At 41.1% G+C, this 20,601-nt stretch overlaps 1 protein-coding gene across 7 annotated transcripts in view; it reads right to left on the bottom strand.

Moving 5' to 3' along the window:
* Positions 1–14,849: 14,849 nt before the first annotated feature.
* The window catches only part of CAMKK1 (calcium/calmodulin dependent protein kinase kinase 1), a 382,369-nt gene continuing 376,617 nt past the window's right edge, over positions 14,850–20,601 (bottom strand). For all 7 annotated transcript variants that reach the window (XM_073615054.1, XM_073615060.1, XM_073615058.1 and 4 more), the window contains one exon: positions 14,850–16,396. In XM_073615054.1, coding sequence (XP_073471155.1) covers positions 16,324–16,396 — 73 coding nt within the window. In that variant the 3' untranslated portion in view covers positions 14,850–16,323. The remainder of the gene's footprint in view (positions 16,397–20,601) is intronic.

Below are 20,601 nucleotides of genomic sequence, written 5' to 3'. Positions count from 1 at the left end.
TTTAGGAGGCTGCGGATCTGTAGAAAGTCATATTCATGACTTAAGAGGGGGTTGAAAGGTTATGCTAGGCATCCATCTTGCTTTCTGTCAGCCATCTTAAATTATATGTACAATTAGAATAGCTCTTTAAACTTCACAAATATCTGTCTAAACATGAGAGTCTTGTAAAATGAATTGTCTTACGCTTTGTTATCTTGTTCTCACATTCCCTTGTATTTAGCTACTGTGAGAAATAGAGAACAATGACTGTTTGTCTTAACAAGCTGTAACCATCTTAATATGTACTGCGCATGTTTTTAACTATGAATCTTCTGTGTGAACTGTAATTTGCTATAAAGACCCTGGGATGCAAATCAAATGCAATCATTTCCCAAGACATAATATCGTGTGCATCTCGTTTGTAATTTAGGACTTGGCTCCAGATATATCTGAAATGCACAATACATCGATCCCAGGTCTGAGAGGTTAAAAGGGACCCCCCCTTTCATCCTGGAATCCATATTTCTGTTGGCGCTATACAAATTCTGCAAAATAATATTTATATGAGCTACTTGTGGTCCCCTGCGATTGGATTGGACAGAGATTGGATGTGGGGCCGAAAGGAAAGTCCAGGATTATACCGAAAACCGTGACATGTGGGGATGGGCTGTTAGCTGTGCCATTGATCTTGACAGAGAGATCAGGAGAAGTGGCAAGTGAGGGAGGAAAAATTATGAACTCGGATTTGGATAGATTAAGTTTGAGGAAGTGGTGTGACATCCAGGCTATGTCTGTCAGTAAGTTAGTGATACGTGAGGAGACTGATGGAGTAAGCTGAGGGGTAGAGAGATAAATTTGGGTGTTGTTGGCGTAGAGATAGTATTGTAAGCCATGGGAGGCCATCAGCTGACCCAGGGAGGAGGTGTAGACCATGAATAGGGGAGGTCCATGAGAAGAACCTTGGGGGACCCTGACAAAGAAAAAGGAGAGGAGGAGGTAGAATTGTAAGTAACGCTAAGGGTGCTTTCATACCGAGGCATCGGCAGTAAAGCATCACTATTTCTAGAGGTGCTTTACTGTCGTTTTAGCGGTGCTATTCGGCCACTAATGGGGTGCTTTTAACCCCCGCTAGCGGCCGAAAAAGGGTTAAAACCACCCTCAAAGCAACGCTGCAGTGGCGCTGCCCCATTGATTTCAATAGGCAGGGGCGCTTTAGGAGTGGTGTATACACCGCTCCTACAGCGCTGCAAAGATGCTGCTTGCAGGACTTTTTTTACAGTCCTGCAAGCACACCACTCCAGTGTGAAAGCACTCGGGCTTTCACACTGAAGAGACAGGAGAGGCTCTTTACAGGTGCTATGCAGGTGCTATTTTTAGCGCTGTAGCGCCTGTAAAGTATCAGTGTGAAAGCAGTCTAAAGGTGCGGTTGGATAAGTAGGAAGAGTACAGTCACAGAGACCAAAGGCGTGGAGTTTTTTTTTGAGGAGGAGGGGGTGGTCAACCATATCAAAGGCAGCAGAAAGGTCCAAGAGTAGGAGTACAGAATAGCATTCATTGGTTTTGGCCGTAAGATCATTTGTTAGTTTTAGGACGACGGTTTATGTGGAGTGTTGAGGACGAAATCCAGACTGCAGTGGGTCAAAAAGGTTATTCACGGCGAGGTGGTCGCTTAGTTGGTTGTAAACCAGATGTTCAAGAAGTATTGATACAAAAGGGTACCAAGGAGATGGGGTGTAGGTTGTTAAGGTTGGTGGGGTGGGTCCAGTGAGGGCTTTTCAAGCATAGGGGTGACTAGTGCATGTTTTAGAGAGTTGGTGAAGATACCAGAAGAGAGGGAGAGATTGAAGATGTGAATAGAGTGTAGAATAGAGCCAAAGGGTGAACGTAGCATCTGCGAAGGAACAAGGCCCAGAGGGTAGGTGGTTAGCTAGACGTTAGAAAGAAGTTTAGCAACCTCATATATATAGTGGTGGGGTTGAATGAGGGAAGTAATGATTGTACCTGTGGACATGGAGTGTTAGGTGAATAGGGTATCTATACAGCAGAGATCTCCACACAAATTGTATCAATCTTATGTTTGAAGTGACTGGCGATCTCCTGAGTTAGTGGGTGGAGGCAGTGGAGGACGAAGTAGAGAGTTGAAGGTAGAGAAGAGTTGAATAGGATGGGATGATAAGTTGCTAATGAGAGTGATAAAATAGGTCTGCTTGGCAGTGAGGCAGATTTATATTGTTTGACTATGGGATGTGTAGTGTGCATAGAGTAGTGAACATGACCACAACTAACATACACTGCTTATTCTAAACAAACAGAAGTGAAAGCAGTGGCGGCCCTACCATTAGGAGCGCACGGGCACCTCACCCCTATCCGTGCGTTCGGCCCCCTAATCTACATGCAGATGCCGGATGCATGGATTCCAATTGGGGGGAGGTTTTTGAAGCACACGATTAGAGCCAGAGGCTTAAAAAAAGGGTAGGCTGGGGCCGCAGAGCATTGCGCTCCAAGCCCACCCAGTTGTGTGAGAATAACAAATGAATATTCTCTATTCTCAAACTGATCCTCCTCCTGGCAAATCAGGAAGCATGTCTGAGACCCGATAGGCTGAAAGGACAGGCGATCCTTTTGGACGCCTAGGAGAAGGGAGGAGACGCACAGCAGAAGCCGCCATGATCCAGAAGGAGGAAGGATGAAATCCACCACCTGTGGCTCGTAGGAAATGCTGCCTGCCTGCCCGGGCTTTGATGTCCACCTATCCACTAGCGCGCGGGGGGGATTTTGCCACTGGCCGACCGACTGCCGGGGGGATGTGGTTGTTTGCTGCCCCCCCAAATAAACACAAGCTGCCACTGAGTGAGGGGGAAAGAGGGGTTTGGGAGCTCACAAAAAACATTACAAGGACCAGAAAAAACACTAATGCCCTGTACACACGATCAGACATTGATTGGACATTCCGACAACAAAATCCATGGATTTTTTCCGACGGATGTTGGCTCAAACTTGTCTTGCATACACACGGTCGCACAAAGTTGTCGGAAAATCCGATCGTTCTGAACGCGGTAACGTAAAACACGTACGTCGGGACTGTAAATGGGGCAGTAGCCAATAGCTTTTGTCTCTTAATTTATTCTGAGCATGCGTGGCACTTTGTGCGTCGGAATTGTCCACACACGGTGGGAATTTCCGCAAACGGATTTTGTTGTCGGAAAATTTTATAGCCTGCTCTCAAACTTTGTGTGTCGGAAAGGCCGATGGAAAAAGTCTGATGGAGCCTACACACGGTCAGAATTTCCGACAACAAGCACCGACCGCACATATTCCATCGGAAAGTCCGACCGTGTGTACAGGGCATAAGAAACAATTTAATGAAAAATAAATTACAGAGCCTTTAAGTGGTGGGTGTGTATAGATTATTTTTTGAAGAATGAGGATATCTTTTATTGTCACTTTAAGCCCTTATGTTTGCATATTTGATTCTATACTGTAAAACAGTACATTTTATCAGCTCTATTTTGTCTTAGTCTAAGCTATAAAGGTTAATTGAAATGAGCTGTAATCACATACAATAAACGAACATGAGCATGCACAAATGATTTTCCATTTCTGGTTTCTAGGAAGTGCACCTGTGACTCAAGAAACCCCAGAGCTGTAGTTGTTGTGGACACTGCAGGAAATCACTGAAGTCTGCAGCACGCTCTCATTTGTTACTGTGCTTCGGGAGACCATTCTCCTCAGAGATATCATTAGAGTGCAGTCAGATGTGGCTTATAAAAGGGAAAGAAGAAAATGATTGCCTGCAAAGAATAGTTTGGAGATGTAAGCAGAGTGAAATCTCACACTGTGATAGTACTTGTCGAGGCTGAAGGGAAACTGATTCATTTTGGCGTCTACGTTAAAGTATGGAAACGGAAAACCTTACTTTTTTCTCTGCCTGTGTCACATTCAAATATTTCTAAATATGTTTTGTTACCAGTAAGGTGGTCCTTTCATAACCCACAGGACCCCAGATATTGTCTGCCTGGTCACAAAAACACATGGATGTGAATTATGAGAAGTTGAAACAGTATTTATAAGCCTTTGTAAGTAAAATGTATGGACTACAGAACCTGTATTTATTTTCATATATATGGCAGGTGGATAGTGCAGCAAGGGTGCACACAGGTACACTATAATACCAAAAGTATTGGGATGCCTGCCTTTAGGCTGGATTCACGCCTATGCAGTTTTAGTGCATTTTGCAGATTTGCACTACAGTCCATTTAAGATGGTTTCCTATGGAACACGTTCTGTAGTGCAAATCTGCAAAACGCAAAAAGCAATAAAACTGCAAAGGTGTGAATCCAGCCTTACATGCAAATGAACTTTAATGGCTTCCCAGTCTTAGTCCATAGGGTTCAATATTGAGTTGGCCCACCCTTTGCAGCTGTAACAGCTTTAACTCTTCTGGGAAGGCTGTCCAAAAGGTTTAGGAGTGTGTCTATGGGAATGTTTGACCATTTTTACCAGAAGCGCATTTGGGAGGTTAGGCACTGATGTGAACAAGAAGGCCTTGCTTGCAGTCTCCACTCTAAATCATTCCAAAGGTGTTCTATCGGGTTGAGGACAAGACTGTGCAGGCCAGTCAAGTTCCTCCACCCCAAACTTGCTCATGCATGTCTTTATGGACCTTGCTTTGTGCACTGGTCCAAACCATTTGGTGGAGGGGGGATAATGGTGTGGGTTTGTTTTTTTATGGATTCGGTTTGGCTTCTTAGTTTCAGTGAAGGGAACTCTTAAGGCGTCAGCATACCAAGACATTTTGGGCAAATTTATGCTCCCAACTTTGTGGGATCAGTTTAGAGATAGCCTTTTCCTGTTCCAACATGACAGCACAAACAAGGTCCATAAAGACATTGATGAGAGCGTTCATAGGCAGGCGTCCCAATACTTTTGGTAATATAGGGAGTATGTCACAAGCGGCCACATGTAAAGCTAGTAATACACAGATCAAATTTTGTCTGTTTCCTGTTGACTTGGCTGAGATTCTTTCTGTGGATGGCCCTGTCATCACCACCTGCCTTGAACAAAGTTGGGCAGACATTTTTCAGCTGAACAGCACCTGCAGCCAAATGTATGCAGGTACTGTGAGTATTCTAACAGCTGTGGGTGCTGCACTGCAACTTTGTCCATCTGTTTAGCCCTGCAGGGATGAACAAGAGAAATCTTAATGTGTGTGGCTAACCTAACTCATGAGCCTCTGGTTGTTGATCAGTGAAACACAATTCCCAGAAATCTTTACCTTGAACAAAATGAATAAGCCCTGCTATAGGCAAAATGCTTTAGTGGCATGCATTCAGGTGGGAGGCTGCAGTGCGTGCTGGCAGTTCAATAACAGTCCCCTTTTCTACATACCCTAGCAGAATTTATGATTTCTTGGCCATTTTTAAGAGAATATGAATGATAACACAAAAACATTTTTCACTCATGGTTAGTGTTTGGCTGAAGACATTTATCAATCAATCAACTGTGTTTACTCTTTTTAAATCATAATGGCAACAGAAACTACCCAAATGACCCAAATTTAAAAGTTTACAGATTTGGCCTGATAACATGCACCCAAGTTGACACAAAGGGGTTTGAATGGCTATTAAAAGGTAACCATCCTCACCTGTGATCTGTTTGCTTGTAATTAAAGTGTGTGTATAAAAGGTCAATGAGTTTCTGCACTCCTGACAGACCCTTGTATCTTTCATCCAGTGCTGCACTGACATTTCTGGATTCTGAGTCATGGGGAAAGCAAACGAATTGTCAAAGGATCCGTGGGAAAAGGTAGTTGAACTGTATAAAACAGGAAAGGGATATAAAAAAAGATATCCAAGGAATTGAGAATGCCAATCAGCAGTGTTCAAACTCTAATCAAGAAGTGGAAAATGAGGGGTTGTGTTGAAACCAAACCACAGTCAGGTAGACCAACTAAAAAAATCAGCCACAACTGCCAGAAAAATTGTTTGGCACGCAAAGAAAAACCCACAAATAACTTCAGGTGAAATACAGGACTCTCTGAAAACATGTGGTGTGGCTGTTTCAAGATGCACAATAAGGAGGCACTTGAAGAAAGATGGGCTGCATGGTTGAGTTGCCAGAAGAAAGCCATTACTATGCAAATGTCACAAAGTATCCCAACAGCACAGAGACAAGTCTCAAACCTTTTGGCACAGTCATTTTGAGTGATGAGACCATAATTGGCCACAACCATAAACTCTACATTTGGAGAGGAGTCAACAAGGCCTATGATGAAAGGTACGGAGGTGGATTGCTGATGTTTTGGGGGAGTGTGAACTACAAAGGCACAGGAAATTTGGTCAAAATTGTTGGCAAGATGAATGCAGTATGTTATCAAAAAATGCTGGAGGAACATTTGCATTCATCAGTCAGAAAGCTGCGCATGGGACGTACTTGGACATTCATGACTATGAATCAAAAAAAAAAAAAAAGCCAAGTCGAGCTGTTATTAGCTATAGCAGAATAAAGTGAAGGTTCTGAAGTGGCCATCTCAGTCTCCTGACCTCAATATCATTGAGCCACTCTGGGAAGATCTCAAATGTGCAGTTAATGCAAGACAGCCCAAGAATTTACAGGAACTGGAGGCTTTTTGCCAATAGGAATGGGCAGCTTTACCATCTAAGAAGATAAAAAGCCTCATCCACAAATACCACAAAAGACTTTAAGCTGTCATTGATGTTAAAGGGGGCAATACACGGTATTAAGAACTGGGGTATGTAAACTTTTGATCAGGGTCATTTGGGTAGTTTCTGTTGCCATTATCATTTAAAAAGAGTAAACACAGTTGATTGATAATAAATGGCTTCAGCCAAACAGTGAAAGAAATGTTTGTGTGTCATCATTCATATTCTCTGAAAAATGGCCAAGAAATCATAAATTCTGCCAGGGTAAACTTATGAGCAGAACTGTATACTGGAATGTACGCAGCTATAGATGCTATACTGTAAATGGCAGTGATCAGCGACTTCTAGTGTGACTGTGATAGGGTGGCAGACAGACAATTTGGCACTAACAGACTATCTGGGAGGGTCACTCACTGACATCTCAAGTGACACTATTATGCCCCGTACACACGGTTGGACTTTGTTCGGACATTCCGACAACAAAATCCTAGGATTTTTTCCGACGGATGTTGGCTCAAACTTGTCTTGCATACACACGGTCACACAAAGTTGTCGGAAAATCCGATCGTTCTATACGCGGTGACGTAAAACACGTACGTCGGGACTATAAACGGGGCAGTGGCCAATAGCTTTCATCTCTTTATTTATTCTGAGCATGCGTGGCACTTTGTCCGTCGGATTTGTGTACACACGATAGGAATTTCCGACAACGGATTTTGTTGTCGGAAAATTTTATCTCCTGCTCTCCAACTTTGTGTGTCGGAAAATCCGATGGAAAATGTCCGATGGAGCCCACACACGGTCGGAATTTCCGACAACACGCTCCGATCGGACATTTTCCATCGGAAAATCCGACCGTGTGTACGGGGCATTAGAGTGATCAGTGATAATACTTTACACTAGAAATATTAAGTGCAGCGCTAATCCATATTGTGTGTATATATTAAAAAATTGTGCAAGTATGCAAACAGTAAGTATAACACATTGACTGTGCAAAATAAAATAAACTGCTAGGTGCAAACAGCAATAAATTAATTTAAATACAATTCATAAAGTGAAATCACTAAAAAGCGAAATAGCATTGTGAATAAATAACCCATGAGGGAAAAAACAAAAAACAGTCCAAACAGGTGAAATGAGATCACAAGTGTTTATGTAGAAATCAGTGTTCAAATTGAAGATCTATTCAACCTCTGAAAAATAGGCCACCATCTAGTAAGAAATCACTATAGATTTCACTATAGAACCACTATAGAATCCACCACTGATGAAAAAAATTGGATACTCTTACCGGACTCAGTGGACCCAATGCCAGCAGCACAGAGTCAAACAGGCATGGAACTGGGAACGTGGTCCCTCTCAGGAAACAACATGTGAGGTCAGCTTCCGTTCAACCTGGTCACCAGACCTAATCATGGACGCCACCATTCATAAAAGAAAAAGGCCGCCACATAGTGTAAAACCATCAACTATGGGTTTTATTGTAAAAGGTAGAACACTTACATCAATGATGATATAAACAGGCGAGATAAGGTATGTGATCACAAATACATCAAAGAAGTGCAGTAACATGGAGCTAGTTCAGTCTACTCGACCTGTTTCGTTCCATAGAACATCATCTGGGGAATGTGTTATAAGTCAATGGGGGTTATTTACGAAAGGCAAACCACTTTGCACTGCAAGTGCACATGAAAGTGCAGTCACTCTAAATCTAAGGGGCAGATCTGAAATAAGTGGAAGCTCTGTTGATTTTATCATCCAATCATCATGTGCAAGCTAAAATGCTGTTTTTTATTTTCCTTGCATGTCCCCCTTGGATCTACAGCGACTTTACTTCCAAGTGCACTTTCAAGTGCACTTGCAGTGCAAAGTGGATTTTCCTTTAGTAAATAACCCTCAATGTGTTATACTTACTGTTTGCATACTTGCACAATTTTTTAATATATACACACAATATGGATTAGCGCTGCACTCAATATTCCCATTATTCACTCAATTTGTCTGATTTAGGAAAATCTGCAAACACTACAATCAGGTACGGCAAGACTGCACCTAACAGTGGGAGTGGCTTGACAATACAGAGAAAAAAAAAAAGAGTATAGTTATAATACATGGGCAACAAATGGGTAATCATGACATTATGCACCAATGATAGAGACACTAGTGACAATAAAGATTACATACTGTAAAGATCCTAATGCATTAGTAAATTAGACTACAGTTTAGTGTGATAACGTAGTGGGAACCCTATCTGCTTGTTGCTACTTTTCTAAGTGGCTACACTTACTGGGGGAGGGCAGGGGGCAAGATGCTGTATAGTAGCAAAGCACTGTCCAGCCACAAGACAGAGGCCCTGGACAATGCTGTTCATTTGCATGATATCACATTTACTTGGTCTGAATGCACAGTGCTCATTTACATTGCTGGCTCATGTGTGTTGATCTCTCCGCCCAGGTCCGGAGCAAGATGGCATCTCCTCTTCACTGCTGCTTGTAAGTTTGCACAAGCCAGGAGAGTGGATCATGTGATATCCAAGGATTCCTCCTAGTGGGCTGATGTCATGAAACCTGGACACCATTGGGAAACTATAGCACACCTCCCTTCCCCTTACCCTCCAGGCAGCCAATGAAAGTTGATCTGTGTAACTGTAGAGATGTTCCCAGGTGGGTTACCATGCAGCTCCCAGGCTGGGGACATTTTCTGATCAAAGACATTTTATATGTGGGGACAGCCTCTTGAAAGCATAGAGATGACTAGAGAACCTTATGACTGAAGCTGGCACTAGATAAGTCCTTAACATCAAGCTGGTAAAACTTGGAGAACAAGTAAACAGACATGGTGGTTGCCTTGCAAATCTGGGAAACAGTAGCCTGATGCTGAAAAGGCCAGGAAGCACTCACAGTTCTAGTGGTATGTGCTTTGACAGTAAAGGACAGACCCCGATCCCTAAGACCGTAAGCTTGTATGAAGACCTGTCTACACCACTGGGAAATAATGGAACAAGAAGCTGGTTCTCCTATATAGGGACCGATAGGAATGACAAAGAGGGCCAGTCTTTCTAATTGAAATGATTGTGAGGGGTAAACACTCTCAGCACAAACTGCATCCAGACAATGAAGGGATACCTCCTTCTGATGCACTGGAACAGGACAAAGGGATGGAAGTACAATGTCCTGGTTAAGGCAAAGGGCCAAAAATACTTTAGGGAGGAAGGAGGTGCAAGGCCAGTGTGGAAATGCCAGGCCCTGTCACTGTGAAAAAGGAGAGAAAGTGACATAGGGTTTGCACATATGCAGAGTGCAGGGCACCAGAATGTCAGTTCTGAGCAAGGAAAGGTGGTTTTTGATCTTTCTCCTGGTTTTGTAATTCCTGAATCAGGGGCTGGAGCTTGCAGACTCTGAAGTGTTTTAAGAGGGAAGGAGTCTCCAACCCAGTGTGCAGGTTTTGCCAGTAACCAGCAGGCAGGTGGATGCAGGAGTGGGCAGGTGTTCACAGCTGTTATAAACTAGGACCTGCCAATAGTTCAGGGCTGCACCCAAATGACAGGGGGTCTCTGCATAAAGGTCAGGAGGACCTCAAGCCTTCCCCATGAGTCAGGGAGGCTGCATGGGGCAGCCAGAGTGTGTATGTCAGCACAGTGCAGGAGCAGATGGTGACAGAGCAGCAAGGAGCTGAAAGAGAGCCAAGAGTATTTACAGAAACACTGAAGTGCTGTGTTTGATGGTCTGAAGGACCAAGGCAACAGGCCTGAGCAGTGGCACTGCTTGAGAGATCCACAAGGCTGAATGTCTTTTATGTTTGTGTTGATGGTGGAAACCCCTGTGTGGGAAACTGATTCTCTGTATGAACATTTTCTGGCAATTTTTAGATGTAGCTTTTCACACACTGGTGAACATTTGCCCATTTTTACTTCTGAAACACTCTGACTCTCTATGATGCCTTTTTATACCCAATCATGTTACTGACGTGTGGTCAATTAACTAATTTGTTGCAAAATGTTCTTCCAGCTCTTCCTTGTTAGCACCACTTTACCAGCTTTTTGTTGCCCTGTCACAACTTTTTTGAGATGTGTTGCTGTTTACACTTTTAATAAGGAATAGTAGTGAGAATGTGTTTTATTCGTTGAACTAGATGAATTTGTGTCTTTTTTCAATCTAACAATGTAACTATGTAGCTTTAGGTTGAATGACAGAAAGAAGAGCGCTGAGCATAGGTGACAGAGTGACATTCCACCTAAAGGATTACGACAGCACTCAATTACTCAGCATTAACCCTTTCTACTGTAAACTTATATAAAAAATAGATATAATAATTGTGCCCAACAGTCCTATTCACAAGGTAGCTCCTGATGCTTGGCCCAAACTGCTTACCCACAAAGTGAGCCTTCGGAGACTGGATCACCCAGACACCGCCATGGCTATAGACTTGGAAAGCGCTCTACTGCTCACACAGTACATCTCTCTCCATTGGATCCACAGTATACCTAGGTACATATAGACGCCTTTGGACAAATATATTGGGGATTAGATTAAATCCTTTCAACATGGAGGTTTAATACCTGATGCCCTCACTGTGCCAGTCTTCTATTTTTTTTCCTGGAGATGGTGTTTTTTTGTTCTTCCCCCCATTACCATCTTGGGTCCGCATGACTCCTTGAGGGTTCCTTGTTGGGTATTCTGGTCCGCTTTGGCGCTCAGTGGTCCGGAGGGAGTGTCTGTTCTTTTAATATTTCTGGTCATATTCATTCATTATTTATTTGGCTTATGATATCCGGCCACATCCCCTGAAGATCTAGACTCTCTTGACCAAAGCACGTTGGGGCTTTCAGCTGGGTATTGTATGAGAATTCTTTTGGAACCCATGACGATGATCTAGAGCATATCCCTGAAGAAGATCTAGACATTTTCTGCTGGTTATTGTATGAGAATTCGTTCTGAATCCATGATCAACCATATTTTATAAGGATTGATGTTTATTGTGTGGTGAATATATCGTACTGGAACCACATATTTAGGATACCCCATGTTAATTACTTTTAACCATGTACAAATAAAATTATATTATTTTAGAGATGTTCAATGTTTGGTTGCTGCCAAGGGGTTTTGGTAGTGTGCTTTGTTACCTAAACCAGTACATTCACAGTTCCGGAAAGCACCAAGAAGTCACATTCCAGGCTAGCCCTGCAATCATCACTAGGGTCCAGGTAAAGCCTCCAAAGTAATAATAATAATAATAATTATATTGACCCCAGGAAAAAAAAAGGCTGGCAAAAAAAAAGTTAAATGTTTCTCAGTAAATAAAAGGCATCCAAACTCCTAGGACACTAGCAGAAAACGGAGGCATGCTGTGAGATGGATGGGGTTATACCATGCTGATTACTAGTTTTTAATTTGTAAGTGTCCAAACCTCTGTGGGTGGCAGTATAACCAACAGTCTCTAAATCCAATTTCAATCAGCGAATGAAAGAAAAGTAACAAGTTATTTAAGGAATTATATTTTTATTTTTCAAGCCACCACTGCCTGGCGATTTGAGTAAAAAAAAAAAAAAAAAAAAAAATAAGAACTACTACATAAATGTAGTTACATAGTTAAATGAATAAGTGTTTGGTAAAATATCAAATATAGCGAATATGGGAAAAAACATGCAACAATCCATTGAACAACATAGCTTGTAAGTTTATTTATATAGTTGCTCGGCATTAAATGTGATACAGTCTCATTGTCTCGGTTTCCAAAGCTGGCAAGTGACCTCTAACACTCAAAGCTAAGAGAATCTCCTGAGCAGTCTTGCATAATACCAGCACATACGACAGATGCCCTCAGCTAGAACCAGCAGTGTTCATTTATGAAAAATATATTATTACAAGCACTCATTTTCAGAGTTTAGTTTGCACATTTGTTGCATAATGTTTAAGCATCTGCAGAGGAAAAGAGCTGAACAGTATCCTTAACCTCTTTCTACTTAAATGTGTCACTAAAAAGAAAATATGCTGTCAAATTATTTTGATTCAAATCCTGTTCTTACTACCAAGGTGGAAAACAACAGGTAACAGAATTAACCCATGGTTTCCAATTGTGCTGGTGTGTTAAAGGCATTTATCAGGACCCCTTTTATTAAATGCGGCACAAAGAAGCGTTATGTTATAAAAAATGTTGAACAACTTTTTTTTAAAGGCCCATTTCACACTGCATCGCTGCAGTTTGGTTGCAGCATATTGTAACTGTGGTTTTCGTGTGGGTTACCCATAGTTTCCCACAGACTTCTATAATGTCTTATGTTTTTTACGCGTTTTCTGAAAGGAGTTTTGATGCACTTTCAGAAATCGTGCTAAAATTGTGCGTCATAATAATAGAAGTCTATAAGAAACCGGGAGTAACCTGCACAAAAACTGCGGGTACGCTACGCTGCACCCATGCAGCGGCCAAACCAAAGCAATGTCAAAGTGGAATAAATGTGCTTCAGAAGAATTTAAATTTGCACAACACCAATGACAGGAAAGATTCTTATTTTTGGTGTGCTATCCCATGCTAAATTGCACACAAGTGCAAGTATGGTTGGACACGTGGGGTATCATTTTACTTAAGGTTTTGATTTTTAAAGATAGCTGGATATCCACATAAACAAACATTCACACTGATCATGCATGTTGTTGTCTATGGAAAAAGCAGGAGGGGAAAGAAAGGTAAAAAAACCTTTAGAACCAGCTATATTTTGGAGCAAAACATTCAAATGTCTATATGTACTTTTGACCCAACCATAACTGAGCTTAATTTGAACACAATTCCTGAAATCTAAAATGATTGGCAATGACTGAATATCAAACAGTCAGAATGTCAAAACTGGATGTACAACTGCACCATTTTTCAGTGTTCTTATTGCTACAGCTGCATCTTTTACATTTAGCCATATGTGTCTATAGACAAATGTCCTTCTGCCCATGGGTCAAGTGGAGGGACCAACCCTAGAAGTAGTCAACTGGTCAACGTTTTGGGGTAGAATAAGGAAGGCTTAGAGCCCATAACGTGTTTTTCATTGTCATCTGTGTCAAAATTGGGGAGACCACCACTCTTTACTTGTAGTTGAGTTATCAGGTCAGGAAATTCCTCTTTTGTCACCAGAAAAGAAATTGGTGGGAAACCTTCCCAATGGGCTTTTAAACAGCAATGAAAATCTAACTGGGGTTCAATACCATACCCATGATATCCAAGACTGAAATAAAATGCCTAGAATTATATTTAAAGGTGCTTAGAGACATCACATGAAAATCTCTCCAGTCTTCCAATCTCTTAGGAATTGGCAGAATTTGGGATGTCTATGGCACCTGCAGACAATCTGTACAAAGAAAGCAAGGAAAAATGTCAATAGATTGATAAGGTCAGGGGTGTCTGCTGACTACATAAACAAACATTCATACTCTTACAATATGTGGAGAGATATGGCGCAGAAGTGTATGTGACCAACACACTGAAGGGAGATGACTTGGGGGGTCTAAGTGAGGTGGTGGAGTGATTCCAAAACACTGTAATGCAGCACCTCTCAAGAGACTGAAGATTCTCTATGGTAATAGATAAGAACAGCAGAGGGTTTATCTGAGTATAGCAGTACAAATTTATTTGCATGAGGATTGTCAACTTACAAGAAAATGTAGCGATATCAGGTATATACATGTAGAAACATCATTCAAGGTCAGCTTCTGGGGGTGGACCTTTGCATAGCAGGATGAGCTTCCTTGGGAGAGATTGTAGCACCCTTGACTGTAATCCAAAGGCAACACCGTCAGGAAGCAGCAGACTAAGTGTAGCAATAGGCCAATAAAAAGAAAGCTATGTAAATAGCAACTCACAATAATGGGTTAACAGCCTTATAACATGTGGGTCTTCTGTCTCACGTGGGTCAGATCGTCCATTAATCGTCTAGATGTAGGAGAGCCGAGCAGGTTCCAGCTCTCACTGGAGCCTATAGATGAGGATGGGAGCCCTGGAGAGCCCCGGTAGACCACAAGATAACTGAGGATGGAGGACACATGTTGTAAGGCACTTAACCCTTTATTTCTGTGAGCAGGTATTTACATAGCTTTTGATTCACCTATTACACTACACTTAGTCTGCTGCTCCCTGGTGGTGTTTCCTTCACATTACAGCCACACCTGCTGCAATCCCCCTGAAGGAAGCTCATCCTGTTCTGCGAAGGTACATCCCCGGAAGTTGACCCTGAATGACATTTCTACATGTATATGCCTGATCTCACTACATTGTCTAATAAGTTGCCAATTATCGTGTGAATAAATTAGTTTTTATACCGCTACACTCATATGCACCTCTATGCTAACTCTTACAACAGCATTCATATCTATGTACTAAGAACAATCTGACAAGCTTTGTTATGCCTACAACCAGTTTTAGTCAGTCAAGGATAATTGCACATATATAATAAAAGAGCAATGTTAAATAAAACAATATTCAAATTAACAGATTGCTATAAATTTTATACTCAAAAATCATTTTAAAACTTTCTCAAAATATAATATAAAGTGAGCATGTCGGAAATTGCTCCCAGATAAAATCTATTTGCGTTACTTGAGGTTTTGGCTATTATTTAAACAGCAACATTTTCATAGCGGGTATGATAAATTAAATGCCTTTATGAAACCTGTAATAGTCTTGTTCAGCTATTTACTTAGACAGTAAGTTACCTATTGACCAATTTCACATATACATTTAAGATACCTAAATAATTGTTACATGCTTATATACATGAACTGTGTTACAGTACACATTTTCTGTGCAATCAAAAGGTAGGAAATTGTCATCTTAAATGTTGCTATGCTACACCCCCATCATAGCATTCAAGTTGACACAGGGTGAAAAGTTGTAGGTTGCAATGAGTGAATTCATCACAATTTTGTAAAACATACCAAATAATAAACATACGGGATGTACCGTGGATGCAAAGAAGAAATAGCCCTTCCTGTAGCAAATGTAAACATTTTCTATATAATAACAGATTAGCTGACTTATAGTAAGCCATGATTACAGCCAGATAGTTTAAGAAAAAAAAAAAAAAAAACTACATTTCCTGCAGAAAAGCAGGTATTGTGCAATTTTATACTAACCCATACAACACAGTAAAGTCATTGTTCTCAGAGCAGCAAGCATGGTTTCCCTTAATAGCCCCAGTACAGTCATCTATACACGTATATAAAAAAAATATATAAATATATTTATAATTATCTTATAGCACTAGAGAAGCCTGGAGTTTGGAAGCTGCAGCATAGCATTAGGAGTCTATGAAATGATTAACTATAACACAAAAAAAAAAAAAAAACTTTTGGTTTTTCAGTCTTAAATTAAAAGAGACATTCATAGGTCAAGCAATCTTCATAGTACACAGACTGCATACTGCAGAAGCACAAATGGAGATGAGGCACATTGTTCAATAGTTTTTCCTGTATACATACACAAATTATTCAAAAATACATGCAGACGGACATGTTTAGCACAAGACAGTCTCTATTTGTATATCGCATTCTTCATAGATCTGTAAACGTTTTACAAAGACCTTTTGTTAGTGGAGGTTACAGATCGCAAGCTTTGGTTCATGATGGTCATGAGAGTACATATCTGTGCAACACAGAAAAGCAAGTTCAAGCAGCAGGCAGGTTTGATCTGGGCATGCAACTACTCATGACGCTCCATCGTCCTCCTCCACATCAGCCAGCTCCGAGTCCTTCAGAACCTCCCCACTTGCTTGCTTTCTACATGAAAAAAAAAATAAGGGGACATGCATTACAAGTTGAACTGTGTCATCAATGAATTTGAAGTGAAAACATTGCAATTAATTTAGACCTGTTTCTTGTGCTTTAACCAAATAGTTCTCCCTTGTAAATGGAAATTAACTCAACGGGATTAGACCTAGAACTGGTGCACTGACCTGATGTGGATACCTGCAAACTTTAAGAAGTTTTTGGTGACCATTCTGGTCCCTCTTAACTACTTTTGTATAAAATATTACCCCCTCAAGTGTGCCTTCCACTCTTTAACATCGCCAATCAGAATGACTTAACTTGGCAAGTAGCCATTGGTGACGTCACATAGCCATATCTATCTCATTTAAGTGCCATTTAAATTTATTGAATGTACTCACACCTACCAGAGGAACCTAAACTATCAGCATTTGATACTAGCTGGACTTCTGTTTGTGCAGGTAATCTGAATGTCACCACAGACACCTGGAATAATGGTTTCATCTAAGGAAAGTACAGGTCTTCCATAACCGACTGTCAATGACTGGTATCACCAGCATAAATGGCCAGGTAGAGGTCTAAAACCAGACATTTTATATTCTCCTCCGCGTCCTTCTTGCAGAAGTCCTCCTATCTGCCAAAGCAAACAAACCTAAGGCCCCTTTCACACTGCTGCGTCTTAAAAGTCGCACAATTTTACCATGATTTTGGGGCCACAATTTACTCGTGATTTCAGGGAATGCCTGTGTAAACTTGAGGTCTATGTACCTCAACTCCCATGAAAGTCGGACCAAAGCATTACAGGGACTACTTTGAAGTCAGCATGACTTGAAGTCACACGTATATGAATGGTTATCATTGGAAATCATGGGGAATGACATGTCATGCGACTTTGCAGTCCCAAGTTGCAGGACAAGTCGTACACGTGTGAAAGGGGCCTAAGTGCTGCTTATCCTTTGCATCATACGTGGAATATCAGGCATTGGGTACAAAAGCCACACGGAAGGTAAGTTGCTGGCATCTGCCCACCAGTAAATCACCTTCTAGTTTACCATCCAACTTTTCCAAGTAAACAGTGTGATCATTGATGCATGAACACCATTGCTTTACTTTTCTTTTCTTGGAAAATTGTTACACATTTCCTGATTGGGTCCAATAATTCACTTAGCAGTGCTGAAAAGTAAAAACTATTCAGGAGTACAAAAGCACGAGAGCGGACATGCACTACTGAGAATCTTTTATTGGTTCTGGACTAAAGCATTAGTACTTAGATGAATTCTCATTGACTCAACAATGAAAGTTAAAGTATCAAAACCCAAAGCCAAAATGTAATATTGCAGCTTATCATTACTTAGAAGAAGTGGCTGCAGTAGTTTTCTTTGTAGAATGATTTTTCCTTTTTTCACCCCATAATTTTGCAATTAACAAACTTCCCTTACCTTCATGGCTACACTAATTTCTCCATTGTGTCTTTGGAGGAAGATATGGATGGCATATAGGGCGAACTTGAAATCGGGGTTTTAGTTGCACAACATTGGCCAATATATGCCTCAAGGCCCCTCTGTGAAGTGTGGTCCCTAACTCTAGTTTAGGAGAGCCTACATAATAGAGCATATATAGCAGTGGATGCGTTGAGGGCAGTTATGCCTAGAAGCAGCCCATTTCTTGTTTTTTGCCAGCTAGTTGGTAAGTGTGGTGGGAAAAATAGTTTTGTGTGCTCTGTGTAAAGCCCTTCTGTGTGCACCTTACTTTAAAAGTGAATTATAAATTGGGGCAGTTGTCATTTTGTTTAGCTTGGTAGACTTGAAACATGTCTGTCTTTGTTGGTCTCCATTACATTTTGGATTGATGAGACCATTGGTTTACACAGGAAAGAGGACACTACATTTCAGGAAAGATCAGTGTGTATTTTCTGTACTTGTTGGAAATGTTCTTGGCTCAAAAAAAATAAATACTATGCAGCCACCATGACTAAGGACTGGTAAGTTACAATATGGTAACATTTTATTTTTGGGTTTAGATATGGTTAAATAACTTTTTATTGATTATAAAAACTGTCTGACATGAACTGAGATTTATGCTCTACGGAGAGTAGCAATGGCAAAAAATGTCTTCCATCTGTAAAGTACTGGCATGACTAAAGACTAACTGAGGCATAAATGTAAAAAAAAGTAGCAAGGGGGGAATCTCCCCAACAAAGAGCTACAGAAAGAGTACCACACTACGACCCAGATGAAGCAGAGTCTATTTACTCAAGCAAGCATGATGAACAACCAACCAATGTTACAGGGACATTCAGGTCCCCTTTTTTGAATTTCCAAAGCACCTTGCGAAAGAGGACCTTTGGTTCTCCCAAACATCAGGTGCCTGGTCATTTGGTCATCATGCTTACTTGAGTTAAAACACTGCTTCATCTGAATTTCAGTGTGCTGGCCTTTCCTTTGATTATGTTTATCAAGTGCCGGCATTGACCGTGCACTATTATCTATTTTGGCCTCTGAGGTATGTGTGGGATGGCTGTCTTTGTAAACAGGTAGAGAATGTAATAAAAATCTTGCACTTGTTATGAAACATTGCTACTTCATTCAGACAAAAAAACAACAACTTTTGTTGAATTTCGACTTTAACCACTTAAGGACCACCCCATAGCAGATATATTGCTACAGGGCACAGAGATATACGTGATTCTGCACTTCGGCCTGATTACTCACAGAAGTCGATCTGCGGGTGGCAGAGACTTGATGTCTGCCAGCACCCACGATCATCAGGCAAATACACAGAATAGAGATCTGCTTATGTAAGTAAGGCAGGTCTCCGATCTGACAGGGGAGGAAGGGGTGGGTTTTGTGCCCCTGCAAAGCAGGGAATAAAATCCATCACTTTCCTTCGTAAACGCAGCACATATAGTACAGTAAAACACTGGGTAGGCAGTCAACCCTTTGACACCCTTCCCAGCCAGTGTCATTAGTACAGTGACAGTGCATATTTTTAGCACTGATCACTGTATTAGTGTCACTGGACCCCAAAAAGTGTCAGCTAGTGTCCAACTGTCTGCTGCAAAATTGCAGTCCCGCAGGGCCATCTTTAAGGCAGGGCAAAAGGGGCAGCTGCCCTGGCCCCTGTCATTGTTGTGGGGCCCAAAGCAGCTGCCTCATACTTGCCAACTATCCCAGTTTAAATTCCCTTGCCCTTTGAAGTTTTAGTCCTGTGCTGTGTCCCTATATCTCAGTGTGAAGTGCTGGTACTAATGCTGCCCAGCTCTGCCCTATTGTTGTGTACAGGTGACTCACCAGCAGAGTCTGTGTTTACATGTAAATAACCAGCATTCATATGTAAATAGCGGCAGTATCCATAGGTATATCATGCCCCCCTGCAGTGAGGAGATGATGCACTGTAACCTCTAGCAACCAGTGAGCAGTATTACTGTACAGTAATCTCTAGCAACCAACAAGCAGAAATCATCTGCTGTAACCTCTAGCAACTAATTAGTGAGCCGTAATGTGTGCTGTAGCCCCTAGCAACCAGTCAGTAAGCAGTAATTATATGCTGTAACCACTGGCAACCAATTGCAATTGTTGCCTGAACCGATACAGTAAACTCATTTTAGGTCTAGCTGCTATTTATTATATGTCTCAGAGCAGGTGGAGAGTGAAATTGCATGGGGGGGGGGCAAGAAATTTTTTGCCCAGGGTCCAATCAATATTAAAGATGGCCCTGCAGCCCTGCTATAAGTTGTTAATCTTCGCCATTACTAGCATAATAAAAAATAAATACAAATTCTGGTATATATACACACCATAGTTTGTAGACGTTAACCAATTAATATACGCTTATTGGGATTTTCATTACCAAAAATATGTAGCAGAATACATATTGGCCTAAATTCATGAAGAAATTAGATTTTTTTCAATTTATTTTATTGGATATGTTTTATAGTGGAAAGTAAATTTTTTTTTTTTTTTAAACTGTCAATCTTTTTTTGTTTATAGTGCAAAAAAAAAAAAAAAAAAAAAAGCAGCGGTAATCAAATAGCACCAAAAGAAAGCTCTATTTGTGGGGAAAAAAATTAAACAAATTTTATTTGGGTACAGTGTTGCATGACTGCGCAATTGTCACTTAAAGTAACACAGTGCTGTATCACACAATGGCCTGGTCATGAAGGGGGTAAAAAAAAGTGGTCAACTCTAGTGGTGTTAAATCCCAAAGCAAACATTTAC

This window comes from Aquarana catesbeiana, linkage group LG02 (assembly GCF_042186555.1).
Source record: "Aquarana catesbeiana isolate 2022-GZ linkage group LG02, ASM4218655v1, whole genome shotgun sequence".
Classification (NCBI taxonomy): domain Eukaryota; kingdom Metazoa; phylum Chordata; class Amphibia; order Anura; family Ranidae; genus Aquarana; species Aquarana catesbeiana.
This window is presented reverse-complemented; position numbering and strand designations above follow the sequence as displayed.